This window comes from Aedes aegypti, chromosome 3, assembly GCF_002204515.2.
Source record: "Aedes aegypti strain LVP_AGWG chromosome 3, AaegL5.0 Primary Assembly, whole genome shotgun sequence".
Taxonomy (NCBI): domain Eukaryota; kingdom Metazoa; phylum Arthropoda; class Insecta; order Diptera; family Culicidae; genus Aedes; species Aedes aegypti.
Genome location: NC_035109.1, coordinates 380,071,187 through 380,091,074, shown reverse-complemented (window position 1 = coordinate 380,091,074; position 19,888 = coordinate 380,071,187). Strand labels below are relative to the sequence as shown.

Below are 19,888 nucleotides of genomic sequence, written 5' to 3'. Positions count from 1 at the left end.
ATTGCTTTATCGCTTTTTAAATAGCTTAGATTACATAGTTTTCATATTACATCGCACATATTACATCGTATTGTGTACGTTGAATCTATTACATCGGAAGAATTACATTGATTGCATCTATTACACCAATAGCCCGCGAGTACGTCGAGCCGTGTAATATTACACAACCTAGGGAACGACTTGGTTGCAGCGGTTTCGATGTAATATTCAACAACTTTTTTTGCTGTGCAGTAAAAGTCATCAGAACAAAAGAATTTATGGCACGTACAGAGGCTCATGCCAAGTCAAATTTTATTTGTGGCGTTATTTTTTAATTAGCCAACATTTTTCAAGTACCACCCTAATTAGCGTAACGTTCAGCTGTCAAAGTTTTGAAATAATCGCGCAGAAGATCTGTCACTTGCAATCGTGTGTTTTTCTGGATGATTTTTAATCAGCAGAGGAAATTAGTTAATTTTATCATTCTTGATTTTGTTGGATTTAGTATCGTAAAATTTGACCACATTTCGCATTGACTTCATAAAAATGTCCACCAAAGTCGCCAACAAAAAGTTCAAATGGCAGCTGGATTTTACTCCCAGGTAGGTGAATCTGAAAAATTTCCTCTTATAATTCACCTGATTCTTATTTTACCCGAAAACGGAAGCAGATCTCGCAACAGTGGAGGAGACATTGCCTCCCCACCGGGATTTAATCCATCCGCCGGGCAGACCCACAGTGAAGTGGCCCGGGACAACGACCAAAGCCACCTGATCCTGAAAAAATCCTGGGATATTGCGCTGGGCCCTATTAAGCAGTTCCCGATGAACCTGCTGATAATGTACATGTCCGGGAACTCGATCAGCATCTTCCCGATCATGATGGTGGTGATGATGTTCATCCGGCCGATTAAGGCGGTTCTCTCGACGGGAGCCACGTTCAAGGTGATCGAAGGAATTCAAGCCACCGGACAGAAGTTCGTCTACTTCCTGGGCAATCTGGTGAATATCGGATTGGCTCTGTACAAGTGCCACAGTATGGGATTATTGCCGACGCATGCCTCGGATTGGTTGGCCTTTGCAGATCCACAAGCCCGGCTGGAATACTCTGGAGGTGGTATGTCACTACTGTAGGAAATTAGGGGGTTCTTTCGCGAGACTTATCAAGTAAATAATTTATATTTCATCTATCAAAAAAAGATCATTTTTGTGGGAAAGTAAGATTTGGACGAAAATAATCGATAGCTGTTGGATACTATAAGCGATAATTTGTATTATTTATTAATGAGGTAAAATGAAAGAACAATCCTTTAGCCCCTTTTCGGTTGGGTTCTTTGTGGAGGCTGTTCTGATGTAAAAGCATAAATTTAATATAGGCTAAAACACACTTTCACGCTCCGGGCAATCGTCGGATTTTAGGGCTTTTTGTTCTGGTCCATGAAGTCTTTCACCTTCTCGGAAGCTTTGGCCCATAGCTTCGCTGGTTCGTCAACGGGAGGAACCTGCAAGGGATATTTTTGTTAGTTTTTACGAGTTCACATGATATTTAATCATCAATAGGGTGTCCCAGAAACAGTCCATGTCCGAAAATCATGGTGCTCAACCTAGTATGGAAGATATGCTTAATTATACCATTTTTGTAAAACATCAATTTTCCAAAACATATTTTAGAGATTGCTCCTGATAGATTTATGAAAATTGGTGATTTGTGATGAAAATTATAATTCTGCGGACAGTTTATTACCGTGAAGCAAAAGCGTAAACTCATGAGTTTCATCAAATTGTGCTACGAATTATATTTCAAACGCAAGTTGATACACTAAGACAAAGACACATGCATTTTTTTGTACCTATGACTGGCGAGAGCCTACAAATCACGCCAGACTGTTATTTCTGTCTCGTAACAGTTCAAGAAATTTCGGCAAATCACAAGAAAATGATTTGTTATCCAAACGTACGATAGGTTTACCAACTACATTCAAATGATTTGCCGATACCAGTTCCACCCAACTACCAGAGTGAAGAAATGGATGGTGTAGAAACATTTTTCGATATATTAACAGAATGTTCTTCCATTGCAACTTACTCTTCCAACGTCGAAATTCGCTCGATGAGTCAAGCTGATTTTTAATGATTTAATGAGGGATTTGAACTGGTCCAAGAAACAATCGGAACTTCTTCTCGGCTTCTCGGAACTACTGGATTGAAAGAAAGATTTTTTTTGGAACGCAAGTTTAGATTACATTTTATCGACAAAGGCAAAAGAAGTTTGAAAACTTTTTTGTGAGGAAAATGGACTTCTCTTTTGTCAATGGATTGTTATGGATGCTTTAGGAAATTCACATGTCCCAAGCGAATGGTGACTTTTTATAGATGCGTCTAAGTCAAGCCTCGAAGCAGCATCGCTTCATACTGGAAACTAATATCCTACAATTCCAGTAACCTATTCCGTTGCTATGAAGGAAACATACAATAATCTCAAACAAAATACACTATGATGACCACTGTTGGCCAATTTGTGATGATTTCAAAATTATTGCGTTACTTCTCGGCATGCAGTTGAGCTTTACTAAGCATAGCTGTTTTCTATGCGAATGGGACAGCAGAGATCGAAAGAAGCACTATGTGAAGAAAATATAGCCAAAACGACAAGAATTCACACCAGCCAATAAGTGTGTCATACATTCACCATTAGTTGATCCTCTCGTCGATCCTCTAATGCCTCCGTTGAATATCAAACTCGGATTGATGGAAAATTTCGTAAAGGCAATGAATCACTTTAGTTCCGGGTTTGATTACAAAAAACACAAAATTTCCTAAGATTAGCGAGGCGAAGAAGGAAGGAGTTTTCATCGGTCCACAAATTGCCAAGGTAATGAGGGATCAAGAATTTGACAAAACTGAATTGCGAGCATGATATGCATTCAAAGCAGGCTGTCGGGATTTTTTGGGAAACTGGAAAGCAGAAAAATATCGAGAAAAAATAAACGAACTTTTGAAAGCGAGACGTGAGCGACGAGCAAGGTGAAAGATTTCACCAGAATTTAAGAACTTTAGAAAAAAGCTACACATGAAGGACAAAACAATACAAATTTGCTGGCTGACTACTTGTGGACACTACAAGCTGGTTCTTCCATCCACAATCTAAAATCATTTAGATATATTCACGATCGCCGATACCTGTTTCGTGTACAAATATATAAATAGAAATCTCCAAAGTAAATATAATTTTATTTGTTCTTCATTTATACAACCGAACAAAAAAAAAAACACTTCAGGAAAACTGTGTCTCAATCTTGAAAAAAAAAAAAAAAAACATGGCGCTGCAAGGTGATATTTTCAGCGAGCTTTTCACATGGTCAGTGGTTCACTGTTTAAACAAAGCGCTGATTACGATTTCCATAAATATTTTAAATTGCTGCCGGAACTATTCAAACTTATGATTATTTGACCGTTAGTAAGTTATGAATTTATTCCAAAGGTCTACAGTGTTTTAGCTATGTAAAGATATTCTTTGAAGAAAGTAGAGAATATATTGAGTTATTCTCTTATTTTCGTTTGTTTACTTTATCATATCAAAGCTTTGTATAAAAAAATGTCACGTGCTAAGGAAAATGCAGAAGTCAAAGAAGAGCCATGCTATCACGGTTTAACTTGCATGCAACATCTTCAAGCAAGCTTGTAAGGTTTTTTTTTACATTACCGACACTACCTCCAACAGATCTGAAGTCAGATTCGGATACAGCGAGCCAACAAAAATTTGGACACATAAAATTATGTTTGAGACAAACCAAAGGCTATTTTTTGTTCCGCTGTGTTATGGTTGCATTCGACCATGCTTGCATGATCTGGATTCGTCAACTTTTTTAGTACAGATACTGTACTCATCTACAATACAGTTGTTGTGGAAGTGATGTAGGTATGATAGGCAAACAGTTTCAACACTAATAAGCCGCACTCGCTTTGCGCGCGTGTGTAGTATACATTAAATAGACGGATAAGGGTTATGGAAAGCGTCTGGAGTTGAATTCGAAACTTGTACCCTTCTGAGCTATAGTCACCAAGTGGCTCGGTAGCTTAGTTGGTAAAGCGCTCGTCAAGCATACAAAAGTCATGGGTTCGAATCCCAGCCGAGCACGTGGATTTTTTTCAGAATTTCACCCATAATTTATCCATCTTTACCACGCGTAATGAGATAATTATTTTATATTTTTTTTTAATTCACCGGCTTTTTTTGAATGAATGTTTTTAGCAACCTATTACAAAATCTAGATTGTTTATCAAGACATATCTCATTCTTCTTCTTTTAGGGATCGAATCGACAATTTAGCCGAAAAAAAGTGTTTTCTCTGTTCTCGTCGATTTTAGACGTTCGATGTCTTCAGAGAAGTTATTCGTAATTGAGTTTTGCATTTTTTAAGAAAAAGGTTGAATAGGGTGGCCCTTATTTAAGTTAAAATTTTGGCTCAAACTTTTTTTATTTGATGAAATTTGTGGCTGCGCTTTTCTGTGAACTTTTAGAAAATGTTATTTTGAACAACTTTGTCGAAGACACTTTTGATCTAGCTCTTCATTTGAGCTAAGTAAATTGATTTTAAAAGTTTTAACTTAGGGTAGACACAAAAAATCAGTTATTTTGGTCTAACTTTTTTATTTTCAGTTTTACGTGAATATGGTTTTCAGAAGAGTTGCAGAGGAAGTAAAAAAATTTTTTTTTTCTGAACATCGCAAGTTTGTAGTTCTTGTAATTTTAAAGTTATTAGCAAATTTAAGTGAAAAACTATGAAATCTTTAGATGCCCAGAACTTATAGAGTTGGTTCGATAAATGTTTTCTTTTATCGGCATTAGAAAGGCAATACAATAAGCAACTTTTGCTACAAAAATTGTGAGAACGTAATTTCTGTAAATTGAGAAAATTCACTTCAAAATTACACTTAAAAAACTCGAAATTCGCTTGTAACTCACAAGATTTTAAAATTAACGGCGAGCTGTCTTCAGCAAAGTTGTAGGTTTTAGCCAGATCTACAACTTTTTCATATCGAACCTTATGAATAAATGTGAAACAAGAAAATGTAGAACTTATAATACATTTTACTATTAGTTAATACAACATTATTCGAGTAGTAGCAATATAATTGTACTTTTATTCTATCAATAATTTTCCAAACCTGCACACTTTTTGATAACCTTAGCTTTTTCAATAATGTTAGATTATTCCACCATTTCCACAGTTCTGTACTCCAGGACACTATTGTATGTATTCAGTCACAATAATAGCAGTCACAATGACGAAACATTTAAAGTTTCTTATATTCTTATATATTGGCACCATTTCACATTTTGAATTATATGTGAATTATACCACTGAGTACTGATAAAATAATAATAAAATCATAATACCATACAAAGTTTACAACAGCAAGTATGTGAAAGCGATTACTGATGAAAGTGACGAACTTAATGTTTTATAGTTAATAAATATAAGGTGACCTACATCTGAATCGTATCATCATTTCTTCATATTTTATTTCACATTTCTCTAAAAAGTGATATATAGAAAAGTTGTAGATTTAGTTAAATTCTACAACTTTGCTGAAGACAGCACGCCGTTAACATTAAAATCTTGTGAGTTACAAGCGATTTTCGAGTTTTTAAGTGTATTTTTGAAGTGAATCTTCTCAATTCACAGAAATTACGTTCTCACAGTTTTTGCAGCGAAGGTTGCCTATTCTATTGCCTTTCTAATGCCATTAAAAGAAAAATTTTATCGAACCAACTCCATGAGTTATGGGTATCTAAAGATTTCATAGTTTTTCACTTAAATTTGCTTATAACTTTAAAATCACAAGAATCACAAACTTGCGATGTTCAGCGAAAAATGTGTATCTTTACTTCCTCTGCAACTCTTCTGAAGATCATATTCACGTAAAACTGAAAATAAAAAAGTTGGAGCAAAACAACTGATTTTTTGGGTTCACCCTAAGTTAAAACTTTCAAAATCAATTTACTTAGCTCAAATGAAGAGCTAGATCAAAAGTGTCTTCGACAAAGTTGTTCAAAATAACATTTTCTAAAAGTTCACAGAAGAGCGCAGCCACAAATTTCATCAAATAAAAAAAGTTTGAGTCAAAATTTTAACTTAAATAAGGGCCACCCTATTCAACTTTTTTCTTAAAAGATGCAAAACTCAATTACGAATAACTTCTCTGAAGACATCGAACGTCTAAAATCGACGAGAACAGAGAAAACACTTTTTTCCGGTTAAATTGTCGATTCGGTCCATTGTGGTGTGGCAGGTACGATGATACTTTATGCCCAGGAAAGTCTAGGAAATTTCCTTCACGAAAAGATACCGGACAGACCGTGAAACGAACCCAGACTCCTGCAGCATTGCGTTGCTTTGACTTTAACTACTCGGCTAAGGAAGGCCCTAAGACATATATCATAATTGTTGGAAAAATTGTGAAATTCTTTGAGTTAGGTTAGAATGTTTATAAGCAAAAGACTTGCATCTTTTAACGCGACTTTATAAAATTTTTTGTGAGAATCTCTTTTGACGTTGCGCTAAAAATTGCTACATGTGTTTAATGATTTTCCTTAGAAATATCATCATCAGGTTATTCAGGTATTTCCCTCAGAATTTATGTTTGAGTAATGATGCAAGAGCAATATTAGATTACGGTTCTAATATCACATACCGGTTTAAAATGTTGGTCCAGTGCAATTTTGGATTATGTAAGAACTCTGTCCTCGATTTTGTGAACAGCGCGTGATTCAGTGAGATTGTGTTTGAAGAATTTAGTTTTCACTTTCATTTCAATTTCTGCTTATTAACTTCTCAGAGTCATATGAGAGAAGGTGTTTGTTGTAATCCTTATAAAACAAATTTGAACAATAATATTTTTTGTTTCTTCTCATTTTTAAACTAAATTTAAGTGATACCTAACTGTATATGTATCTCAAACAATTTTACACATCTTGAAGCCCATTTACAAAAATAAATGTTTTCAAAACTAATGCAGAAATGCGCCATAATGATTATAGGAAAATTATTAATACAATATACATTACAATATGATACGCTTTGAAAACATTTGCACAAAACGTGGCCTTTTTTTAAAATGACGGAAACTCGATTTTTTTGAAAGTTGATTTGTTCTACAATAATGCTATAAAGTAAGCATTATTATTATATTATTATCTTTCATTCTATGTTTGATCTTGAGCGCCATGACTTTGTGGACATGGATTTTTTTCCTGGTACACCCTAATTATCAACGTTACATACCTCGAAGTTCTGAGTAATGTATATGCCAGTGTAAACACCGGCGCCGAAAGTCACCTGAAAGTAATCGAATCAAAGGGAAAGAGAAAATCATTAGCGAAGGGAAAATTTTTGATCCGCGAGAGAAAACAAAAGTTCCGAAACGAAAGTGAGCGAGATTTTCTAAAAATAACTTATTTCGCACACTTAACTAGCTTATATAACAGAGCGATCACTTTCACGCCACCGAGAACTACTGGCCGGTAAATCTAGGAAATTTCCCGATTGCCTTCCTTATCCAAAAAAGACGATTTTTCCAGAGAATTTCACAAACTTACCAAAAATTTGATCATGTCGGAAAAGCCAAATGGATCCACTTTGACAGATTTCTACGGACTGGAACGGGCAGAAAAAGGAAGCGGGGATGTCAGCCTGCTGCTTGTTTGTTGTGATGGAAAATAATATGCGCTGAATGAGGAGGAGTGAGCTGCGATGGGTGAGATAGAACTCACTGAGTAAATGAAAGTTCTCACCTGCGAGCTTTTCCCCATCAGCTGATGAAATTTACCGTTACTCACTCTTCAAGTTGTGGGCGGATGAGAAAGAATAGCCACACGGAAAATCCGTAAATTTTATGTTTCTAATAAGCGGTTTCTTCACCACCGCTCAGGCTTTAAACCTAGTTTAACAATAACTTGGGCGAAGGTGAAGAAATTGACCCTTATTCTGTTCTTACAAGATGAACAGTAAACAGTAAAAATACTGTTTAATTGCATACTTTTTTTTTGCTTTGGACTCATCGCCAAATTGTGACCTTAAAAACGAGCTTAACAGAGTTTACTGGAAGAAATTAATACCTAATTCCTTAACTGCCGTGGATCGTCAGTCCCATACCGTGTTGATTGGAATTCCCCGGACGCTTCGAATGCCGGACACCTGTCTCAATTGAGCTTGAGCTTGAGCTTGAGCTTGAGCTTGATTGGCCGCCCGTGGATGCACTCCAGTATCGCCAGATCAGCTGCACTTACACAAGGAACCAACCGAATGACTGCTTGGGACTAACAGGCATCCTCAGTGTATAAGTGCTGGTGATCTTCTATTTTTAGGCAACAATGGCACCTGCCACGTCAGAATGCAGACCAATGAGGGGAAGGGGGAGGAATTGATGATGCATTGAACTGACTCCCACGTAGACCGTATATTCCACTGCATCCACGTCAGTTTATGCGGGAGTGTATGGATTGGGGGAAAGGCATGGCAGAGAGGTTTGCTTTTGTGGTTAGCAGACTGCCTATGTATCAGGCGTAAGAAAGGCGTGCGCGTGGAAGTAGGAAGCGTTAGGGAAACGGTTTCTTGTCCGTCTCTGGTTCTAGCGTTTGCTATGAACGAATAGTTTTGAGTGTGATATATTTAGAATGGAAGATAGAAGCAAGTGAGAGATATACAACTACAAAGTACGAGGAAAGGGACGGGCCTGGGATTGAACCCATGACCTTCTGCATATGAAGCAGAAGCGGTAGCCATCAGACCACCAACCCCGTCAGCCGGACACCTGTCTCAATTCACCAAAAAAAAAAAAAGATATATTTCGTCATTTTTTATACTTAAATGCAGCATTTAGAAGGCGTCATAATTATAGATCCCAAGCGAAAAATATTGGAATTTAATTCAAAAATACCAAAAATGCGAGGCTTTCGAAGTTGACGAACTCGTTTTCAATACGAATTAGCTTAGACTGAATACACATATCAATGACTGCTATTGCGTGATTTATCGAAGTCAATGAAGATGGTGCTGGGAATGGTAATAGTAGTAGGCTTGAATTTCGCGAAAATCACGTGGCTCTCTCACTACAGCAGTTTAAAATCGTGAATCTCATCAAGTAGCATATATTGGGTACATGATTTTCTCTAAATCAGTAGTGTCATTGAAAGCTCTGAATGCGGGAAATGCAGCGGGAAATAGAACATTTTTCTACAGTAATTTTGGGTTGCCCTTAGCAACGGGTGTTTTGCTATTTTCAAGGCTTTTTGTCTACAGCAGCGATGGGCGTGAGTTTCACTGGCTTCGCTGACTGTGATTGGCTTTGTTTGACTACTGTAGAGTGAATTTCAGATTTTTTTCCCAACCCTGGTGAAGATGCACAAATAATCAACTAGAAGTTTTGCTGGGATTGGCCATAATCTTCTTCAGTGTGCATAATTCAGTACATCTATTTATACAGGGTCAATAATGGCGCCGGACACGTCCTTGCAGTCATGGGGAAAGGAATGTTGTATTTCTGTTGCTGTCTGTTGTCCTTTGCTATCTGGAGACCGTATTTACCTCCGCATCTCCACAAAGGTTACTGGAAGGGATGTTTGTTAATGGGAAGGATCGTTGGGGTCACAGGATTCACTTTTATGACATAAACATGCTTATAAATATAACATTTTCAACTGATATGAATAATTTCCAAGTAGAAGAAAATGATGCCGACACTTGTAGTGACGAACCATTCAAAGTTTCTTGAACAAATAGGTACACGGTAGTTTGCGAATACCCTTTAATGGGGAAAAATTCACCCATTTCCTCTAGAAGTGCCTCTCCACATTCAAAGAGTATACACGGTTTACTCTTTAACGGGTAAAAGCGGTTTCTGTCAATGAATGGGTATTTTTTTACCCTTTTTGTAAATCTCGCTCACGGCATAAAAAGGGTAAAAAAATACTTTTTTTGGCAGAAAAAGGGTAAAAATTTACCCTTTTTGCGATTAATAGATATAAATAATTATAATTATAATCTCAACTAAAATAAGACCATCAAAATAAAATTGTCAAAAATAAGGGGATTTTATTATAGAAATCAATGACTTACAAAATCAATTACTTATCAACTAGGTAAATTTGATTTTCACACCATCTGCTCCGTCATTTGAACGGTGGCTGGAATCATCTGGCATCTGTTGTAGCCTGCAGGAACAACGACAGTACAAATTAAATTTATAATATAGATATTAGTTTATTGCAATGCTTTATAAGTGCATAACTTACCGCTTGTTCAAGAATTGTATAAAAATAGTGGAACTAAAACAAAACAAACAATTTATATTTGAACTTAGCAACTGCGCACAAGACAACTGATATTTATGAAACGTGCGCTAACACTGCGGAACACGTTTTTGTCTCCAGCACCAAAATACCGCTATTCACTTAATTAAGGGTTGCTGAATCCATTGCCGTTTTCAGAAATATCATAGCACGTCTGGTTTTTGAGATATTGACTGTTGAAAATGCAAAAAATGACTATTTCAGACAACTTGCATGCAAGTTTGCCAGCTTGTAAGGTAATATATTGGCTTAATTTGCCACATAATTCAAACGTTATGTGTATAACAATACTTATCATCAAAGTTTGTATTACTTTCGATACGGAAAAGTTATTTTTTGATGGTTTAGAGAATTGTCGTATTTTGCCATATAGAGGAAACGAAGAATTTTGTATGGAGGCTGCAAGCATGTTAAAAAAATCGGTTTAATCGAAATTTAATCGCGCAATTTCAATCAAATTATGTCTGAAATGAAAGTTCAAGTTCTATTTTGCATGTTTGGTGGATTAGATTACAAAAAAGTATGATAAATTGTACTTTAAATTTCATGTAAACATTAATAAAACCAGTGTTTTATACAACTTTGGCGACCTGTAGCTAAAAATTGTGACCTGCTGGAACATTTCTGAGAATGGCACCAGATTCAGCAACCCCAAATCTATTAGAGACACATAATTTGATCCTTGAGACACGCAAAAATGTCATTTTTGTTACGCTGTGTAATTAGTTTTTCACCCATAAAAGGATTTTAAAACACCCATTTTTGATCTACATTGGCTTTACTATAATGGGTGTTTATTTACCCATTTTGTATTTCTGAATTCCCCCATTTTTTGACAGATACATGTTCTATTTGAAAATGAGTAATTTTTTACTCTTTAAAGGGTATTCACATACAACCGTGTAAACGCAACATTCCTACAGCTGTCAGGACGAAAGCATACCGAATGAATGTTTCGGTGACGTTGATCCATTAACTCTGGATTATAAATTGAAAGTTAATATATTTGAGGAGCTCAAACGCAAAGGGGTGTAAGTTACATTTTGGTATAGTGGTAATCACGCCCAATGGTATGGGTGCCCTAGTGTAGATGTAGTTGTGAACCTTAGAGGAAAACAATATGCATTCAGTTTCGAAAAACACCCAGAATCCGGGTATAGATTTTTCAAATTGGGTAATATTTCCATATGCATTTTGATGAGTCTGGAAAGCGTGTGCAAGTTTCTTTGAGGAAAACAAAAACAAACTGTGTATGATGAGCATATGCTAGTCTACGTGTGTTCAAATGTCACTAAGCTCTATATCTAAACATATTTCCAGGTGATTTTTCCGCTGAATAGAAACACATGACATTACGACAAGTATTACTATATTTTTTAGTTATTTTTCTCTAGGAATTTCTTCAGAAATTAATGCAGGTATTTGCCCTAATGTTTTTATATAACTCTAGAAATTTCTAAATTGAGTTCATTTAATGATTATTTCCCAAGGAATTTCTTCAAGAATTTTGTTTAGGATAACTCATGAAAATCCTGGGTTTTCCCAAAGAGATCCACAGAAATAGAATTTCCCCAAAGATTATTTCAGAAATCTTCTGAAGAGTGTGCAGGCTCATTGGACTCATTTTTCGAGAAAGTTCTAACTGCTCCAACATTTCAACGAATTTTTTTATTAAAAATGTCTTTCAGGATTTATATAAGATTGCAACTGGGGAATTCTCTAGAGATACCTTCATCAATTCCTTCTAAGATTCTTGAAATGTCTCCAGGGAAATGCCAAAGCAATAATTCCTAAAGAAAATTATAGAGTACCTGTTGGCGATCGGCGGAAACAGGTACACAGCGGAATGTCCAACGACCGAGATAAACCGTCAGGGACTTGCGCTACCGCAGAAAGAAAAGCGGGACGACTTCAACAAATGCACTTTATTGGGAAACGGTTGGATGTGGAATGATACATAATGCGATACACTTACACGACTGTACTTGTCTGTTCTCTCTGGTGTTCGTTCGTGGCAGACAGCAACGTCAGCCCAAAACGTTCAGTGGCGGCGGGTGAAAATATCGCCCCCACCAACACTCCTCCTCGATCTTTTCATCCTGCCTTGCCGAACTTGGAAACTAATCTCTGCTTAGTTGTTCCCACGGCGATCGATGAAATCCTTCCAGTAATCAAAATCGTTATCACCGCAGTCCAAAAACTGTTCATTACTTCCTTGCAACTCTCCTCGTGACACCGAGATTCCATTATTCTTCTTCTTGGCAGTTAACTCCTCCTGAATACGACCTTCTGACCCGGACTTCCGTTGCTCAAGTTTCACCGGACGCTTCACTTCCTTGCTCCGTACAAAATTACAGCTTGGCAAACACTTGGCTTCATTCTTCGACATTCTTCTTCCTACCTTTAGCTCGAACAGATTCTCTCGCAGCTCACCTATGGCCACTGTATCACCTGCATGACCGACGATACTGCACCTTGATGCTCCGAACTCCACCTTGAATCCTTTCTGCAACAGCGTGCGTACAGAAATCAGGCCACTGTACAAACTCGGAATAAACATTACGTTCTTGACCAAAATCTTCGTTGCATTTCCATTGCCGTCGATACACTGAATTGATCCTTCGCCGATACCAGCAGACTTCACAACAGAACCATCAGCCAGCACTACATCGACCTCAGCCTTTTGCAACTTGCTGAAAAATTGCTTGTCATTGGTCATGTGGCTGGAACAGCCACTGTCAATGATCCAAAGACCTTTCTGTTGACACTTTCTGACTGCAAAACACACACTCTTGTTGTTCTCCGTTGCTTGCTTGGCTTCAGCCGTACCTTCATCGTCATCGCTCCGTTGCTTCAGCCACAGACGACAATTTCGTCGGAAATGCCCCGGCTTCCGGCAAAAGAAACAAATTTTCTCCTCCTGTCGCTTTGCTACCGATTTCAATGCGCTTTCACCAGTACCAAAAGACGAACTTACATTTCGCTCCGTTCTGCGCTGCCACTCGTCGAGCAGCTTCTGCTTTACGATCTCCATCGTCAAGTCTTCGTCCTTCCGGCTTTCTAACGCAGTCACCAAAACGTCGAAGGAATCTGGGAGGCTCCGGAGAATCATAGCTATTTTCAACGATGGCTCCAGCTCTTGTCCCGCACACTGTAGGCGGTCGAAAAGCTCCTCCAGCTCGAAAAGATGCTTTTCCATGTTCGGCCCCTCTGCACTACCTTCGCTCAAATTTAGACTGCAAATTCGCTTCAAAAGCGACACTCGTGATGTCATACTTGCCTTTTCATGATACGCCTTCAGCTTGAGCCAAGCGTCTCGCGCCGTCGCGGCACCCTTCACCAAATTCATCTGACTATCCTCTATAAACAACACAATCGTCGCCAACGCCTTCTGATTGGCCTTCTTCCAAGCTGACGTAGCTGGTTCTGGCTTCGGATCCTCCACCGCAAACCAATAGTCATCGCGAGTCAACAACATTTCCATTCGAACTTTCCAAGTCGAATAATTTCCGTTGTTGAGCAGCGGGAACGAAATTTTCTCAGCCATTTTTGCTTCTTGACGTAAGCGTACACAGAACTCGGCCGAACACTGTTTTTCTACGCAACGTCTCACTTGCAAATCGCGCGGTGACGAACTTTTCCTGCGTTCACGCAACCGATCACACTCAAGTCTGTTTGTCTGTGATAATCCTCACTTTCACCGTCTGCTTCTTTGACGAACAAATTCTTTCTCACTCTACTGTTCTCACTGCTGCTCTTCAGCTTTTAGCCAGCCAACTCTTCCGCTGCTCACACGATCGCTTCACCGAGCTTTCGTTTCGAATGGGAACCAAAACAGCCACACCAACACACGCGCCGAAAACAAAACGAACCACCACGACGATGAGGAAACTTTTCCTTCCGATCAGCACGCCGTTTTCGTTTTCGCGAATTCACTTTTCCTCTGCTCAATCTGGGCCAATAACCTGTTGGCGATCGGCGGAAACAGGTACACAGCGGAATGTCCAACGACCGAGATAAACCGTCAGGGACTTGCGCTACCGCAGAAAGAAAAGCGGGACGACTTCAACAAATGCACTTTATTGGGAAACGGTTGAATGTGGAATGATACATAATGCGATACACTTACACGACTGTACTTGTCTGTTCTCTCTGGTGTTCGTTCGTGGCAGACAGCAACGTCAGCCCAAAACGTTCAGTGGCGGCGGGTGAAAATATCGCCCCCACCAACAGTACCCTCTGATAAAAGTTGGGTAGGTTTCAAAGTTACCCTTAATGAAGAAGGATCTCTGAAATAACTCCTGAAATCTTGAGGAAGTTTTAGAAAATTTCCTAGATAGTTTGCTAAGATAATAAAAAAATCCGAATCTCGCAGGATTTTCTAAAAAAAATTGTCGAAAAACATTGAACAGAATCTCTAAGAATTTGTGTAGGAATGATCGGAGGAATTATTGGAAAAATTGCTGTGGTAGAACTAGTGTGAAAACTAAAATAAACTTTTGAACATTGCATAGGATTTTTTTGAGAAACTTTTTAATAAATGTTTGGCAAAACTCGAATGAAATGCTGGAAAAATTCAAAAAAAAAAAAATGATTTGTTCATAGAACCCCTTAAGGAATTATGGATTTTTGGGAGGAAACGTGGATGAATTTTTGAAGGAATCCACATGAACAGATATAAGAAATCTTGCAGGGTTTCAACTCAACCCCTCGAAATTCTGTAGAAATCTTTGAAAGACCTCTGAGAGTAACAACAACAGGAGAATTCGGTATAGGGATTATCGAAAAAATCTCTGGAGGAAATTCTTGGATAGTTTTGGAAAAAAAATCAAAGCAATGCCAGAGAAAATTAAAGGCAGTAGTAACTTTGGAGTTCTCAAGGATTTCCTGAAGCAAATTCTGGATAAATTCTTCTGAACATTCTTTGAAAAATCGCTGGAAGAATTTCTGGTAGAATTGGTAGAGAAATCTTTAGAAAAAAGTAAGAGGTTGTTTCCGAGATACGACCGCCAAGTTGACGTTGGATAACTTTAGCTTTTTCTATTTCCTGACTTGAGTCCATCACGAACTTATGAAAGGTTTCTACTTAAAAAAATCCAATCAATTTCCATACTATTTGTTGCATGTCAATTCTGACGTATTATGGACATTGTGTGTTATTATTTGGTTGGTTCGGTTACCACTTGAACACCGATATAGAATCGGTCGATGGAAGAAGAAGCATGAGCGGTAGGGGAAATACCCATAGGGGGCAAAACGCGCCACCCTCGATTTGGACGAACGATGTGTTTTAGAAAAAGTAGGGTAAAATGGTCCAAAATGCCACTTTATGGATTTGCGTCGTTTTCTACTAAAGAGATCCACATTTTAACGCCATTCGAAGTCTTTTTTGCTAGCAACCATCATGAGAACATTTTCCCAATTTGAGTTTTTTAACGGGTGTAAATCGTGTAGGAAAGTTGGTTGAAAAATAGGGGTGGTTCAAAATGACCAAATGGATGGGGTAGAATGCCATTTAGTATGGAGAACTAGTAGTTAGCAACCATGTTTCTCCATGAGTTTGCTCTGTGGTATGGAAACGCTTATTCCTTAATGAAATCATCGGAAAACCTTAATATATAGGCAAAAAAGGGAAAACTGTTGAATTTCACCGGAAAATCAAGTAAAAATCTACGAGTTTATGTCCAAGGGTTATGGCGGCAACTCTTGGGTAAACATATTTTTAAGACATCGTTTGGCAAAGAATACAAATTGAAACGTTCTAGGTATGATTTAATGAGGTGAGCCATTTTACCCCATCAGTGCGTCTTGGACCATGTTCCCCTATTCACCCTAGGTTATAGAAAATCGATAAAAATGCTTCTCTTAATATATTTTTATGTGTTTTTCTCAAGAAAATCGTAGAAACGTTTTTCACTGTTTTCGTTGCAATTTTATGCGATTGTCAAGGTCATCTTTTAGGTCGATAAATAAATAAATTTTTGAAACGATCGCCGAGAGCCAACTTGTGCACTAACATAGTTTGTATCTCATGCAAACAATATGTTAAATTTGTCCTTAAAAAGCTTATTGAAGGACCTAAACTTCAATCAACTCGTGGGGAAAAACGCCCACCCCTATTTCATAACATCAAAACAGCCGTTTGAATTCAAATTCTACCAAACGTAATGCCATATTGAAGTTACGCGCAATATGGAACCTTACAAATGTGCATTTTTCGCATCAGCATGAATACTATTATTGAACAATAACATCTGAACAAACGCCCGGTTGTATGCAGCATATAAGCAGGCGTGATTGCGTGGGTACGTTTACAGCACGAGTAACACCGAACCCCGCAAAACAATACATATGCAGTTAAGCAAGCATTTAAAAAAAATGATTTATAAGACCCAGAAAAGTTAAAATGGATAGCTGTTCCCACTATTTGATAGAAAACATGTTTGTTTATCCGCCCATCATTAACAAAGAGCATAAAATAATGTTTTTCACATCTAAAACCGATGTTTTTCTTAACATGGACAAACTACCCCCAGTCCCCCTAACTCTTGCTCCCTAAACAAAGATTACGGTTGAACGTTAGGTCCACGCATGATCCACTAGGATTGGTTGCTTTAGTGAGTTTCGAAGCCAGTTTGAGGGTGTAGTACTTCTCCATGAACCGCGAACTCTATGTTCTCCTCTTTGCTCAAATCGATGTTAAAGTTGCGTGTACATGTTAACTTCAAAACGTCAAAACCTTATAACAGCAAGAAAAATGTGCTTTTTTATGAAAAATAAGACACACCTCGATATTTCCCAACTTTGCAATAGTTTAGTCATGAAAATCAATAGTTTTCATTGTTGGAGTAGATTCGTAGAAAGATTTCCAATCGATTGGTGCAAAAATCTGGAAAATCTATCCGGGCGTTAGTAAGTTATTAACAGTCAAAATCTAACCACTTTTCGTGACGCGAGCGATTTTTCGTTTTTCAAAATTGTACCCCAGTATGTAGCCGTAAGACGTTATCCAACGTCAAAAAATTGGAGGGATCCCTGTAGGAGACTCTGAAATTATCTATCTATATAAATAAAAATGGAATGGTGTTTGTATGTCACGAAATGGCTCACGAACAGGTTAACGGATTTGAATGATTCTTTCTCCGTTTTGTTTGTCAAGTGTTCCGACGTGTTTGCGTGTATAACAATCCCAGGATATTCACCGGGAAAGTCGAAAAAAAACGTTGTTTTTGTGCGTAGTACATGTCCTACCTGCCCTACCCACTTCCCGCACCACTGTAGAACACTAAACTGAGAAGCAGGATCTGTCCCAGTAAGAACGTAATGCAAAGAAAAAGAAAAAAAATCCTTCGATTTGATCTGGCATCTTCAAAGTCAGCATAATTTGAATCCTTGTTTGAATCATGCTTTTCAATATAGAACATCGCTGCCTGAATTCGCACCGCACAAACCTATCATATGAGAGACCGACGCGGGCGCCGCTCCAACTCTCTCAGTATCGAAACATGCCGACGCGACGCTGACGGCAGACATGACAAGACGGACGAACGACAAAAAGCGCGAGCTAATGCAACGCCTGCTTCATTCGCTCGCTGCCCACCACCCAAACGGTCTTCGTCGTCGTTGTTTCTCTGTTCGCGTCGTGCAGTGAGTGGCGTCGTGTTGAATTCGATATCGCGTGTTCCGCATTTCTTGTTGGTTGGCGTTTAGTGGTTGGTGCGTATCTATGGGTTTTTATGTGGGGAGCATATGTTTTTACTGATGCTGCTCCTGTGTGTCCGTATAGTGCCGAAATCTATCGATGGATTTGTCGAACAAGTGTATAGCTAGTGCACGGTGATTTGCACAAACTTCGAAGCTAGTATAATTTTTACTTCAGAACCTTGAGGGATTATTACTTGCGGGTAGCATAGAAGCACGAAACGACTGTGCAGTGAAGTAATTGAAGTGCTTTTTCAAGTAGCGACGATAGGTTCAAGTGCAGGTGTTAAAGTGTCGATCCGGTGCAGACACGATTTAGCGAATGCAAAGTGCGTTAAAGTGCAACACAAGTCGAGTGGTACAAAGTCAAAGGAAGCTCATAATCTGCTGGAATCGTGCACGGAAGCAGTGAAAAGAAATCAAATATCGATCGCTTCCTGGTGGATGGATGTCTGGATGAGAAAATCACTCAGCATCGGTCGCATATAGGGGTGCCTGGGGTAATATGCACTGTTGGGGATAGACGCACCATCTCTGGGATAAACATTTTTTGAGTGAAAAATACTACGTAGATTGATAAAACGTTATAAATTGTTTAATTACCCTGTGGGAAGTAAGAATCCGGGGTGTCTCACTTATTTCAGGCATAGCTCATTTGTGGATTTTCATGAGTGTATTCTTCTTAAAAGTTGAAGCCATAGTGACAAGAATTGTATTAGGCACAAAATATATTGTTTTTACATGAGAGAGATTCGCGAAGAAGGAAAAATGTCAATATCTCTGCCATATTTCCTCCGATTTTAATAGTTCATAGCTTTTTCAAACGCAAATAATGGCGCGTACATTATTGGTTTGAGATTTCACAGAATGTTTGCGTTTAAAGTAAGTTTTGCACGATGACTTTAATGACTGTTTCTTCAATTTGAATAGTTTTCAGATTTTTCTGCCAAATTTTGTAAGTGCTCTTCATACAATATAAGATTACGATTCTAATGACACATTGATTTAGAATTTTGATCGATTCAATGCTGAGGAAATTAACCATGTTTTTTGAGTGCTTATTTTTAAATGTCGCAATGTTAAATAAAAATTTAGTATTCATAATTCAAAAAATGTTTTTGAAAAAATACCTACGAATTAAGAATAACTGATTACCTTTCGAATGCGCTATAAAGAATTTCAATTGGACGTGTAATCTTAGAGATATGGACAAAACACTTTAGTATATTTTTTAGGGGGTGAACGCCAACTTTTGCACGGAAGTGTAAATGCTGTTTGGTCTTCATTTCGGCACATTTTTCCTAACTGGTGCATTTTACCCCAGGTTCCCCTAGAGAGTGAGAAGAGCAAAGAAGAAAATCGATAATCTCATCCAGGAGTAATAGGAGATGCCAGTGCGGATGATGGAGTCATCTCCGGTTGCTATGGTTATGACCTCACGTGGTCTGCTGTCGGATTCCAACCCAAACAAACTCAGGACAGAAGATTATCCTATGACCAGTATGAACGATAGCCGGTTCGAAAACAATCTCAGTCCGAGTTCGATTGGCATCGTGGATGTTTCAAGGTCGCCCTCGGTTGGGGAGACTTTTGTATCAGCTGCAACCGATGGACCCCATTCGTCGTCGGATGAATCCGATTCCAGTGACGATGACCTGGAACCGGAAAAGGTGGGGTCTCGTTCCTCAAACAGCAATCCAAACTCGGCCACCGTCTTCGATCAGGTTCCCTCGCTACCGCTGGAGAATAACCTGAGTGCCATTCGACGTCCACTGTCTCCGGGCGAGGGCCCTTCAGGATCTACGTCAATCTCGATGTCGATAGGCTCGATGGGTAAGTGAACAACGCCACCACA

The 19,888-nt window shown here is 38.4% G+C and overlaps 3 protein-coding genes across 12 annotated transcripts in view; 2 read left to right on the top strand and 1 right to left on the bottom strand.

Annotated features, from left to right (window-relative positions):
* Window positions 1-334: 334 nt before the first annotated feature.
* Window positions 335-1,240, top strand: LOC5567465 (ER membrane protein complex subunit 4). Of its 2 annotated transcripts, none has more exons than XM_001657418.2 (2): window positions 335-581; window positions 650-1,240. In XM_001657418.2, exons 1-2 carry the CDS (start codon window positions 526-528, stop codon window positions 1,110-1,112), a joined length of 519 nt encoding a protein of 172 aa, XP_001657468.1. In that variant the 5' UTR covers window positions 335-525; the 3' UTR covers window positions 1,113-1,240. The 2 variants fall into 2 exon arrangements, with proteins under 2 accessions (XP_001657468.1, XP_001657467.1); XM_001657417.2 differs by having other exon boundaries at window positions 367-581; window positions 647-1,239.
* LOC5567466 lies at window positions 1,128-7,723 on the bottom strand. Its single transcript, XM_021852807.1, has 3 exons — window positions 7,582-7,723; window positions 7,268-7,321; window positions 1,128-1,480 (listed from the first exon to the last, which is right to left on the bottom strand). The coding sequence occupies exons 1-3, from the start codon at window positions 7,594-7,596 to the stop codon at window positions 1,394-1,396; spliced, it is 156 nt and encodes a 51-aa protein (XP_021708499.1). The 5' UTR covers window positions 7,597-7,723; the 3' UTR covers window positions 1,128-1,393.
* Window positions 7,724-17,905: 10,182 nt separating this feature from the next.
* LOC5567468 (sorting nexin-8) overlaps window positions 17,906-19,888 on the top strand; it is a 64,544-nt gene continuing 62,561 nt past the window's right edge. For 2 of the 9 annotated variants that reach the window (XM_021852802.1, XM_021852793.1), the window contains exons 1-2: window positions 17,906-18,533; window positions 19,358-19,866. In XM_021852802.1, the coding sequence (XP_021708494.1) occupies window positions 19,422-19,866 (445 nt within the window). In that variant the 5' untranslated portion in view covers window positions 17,906-18,533; window positions 19,358-19,421. The remainder of the gene's footprint in view (window positions 18,534-19,357; window positions 19,867-19,888) is intronic. The other 7 variants (XM_021852795.1, XM_021852794.1, XM_021852801.1 and 4 more) reach the window with 7 other exon arrangements.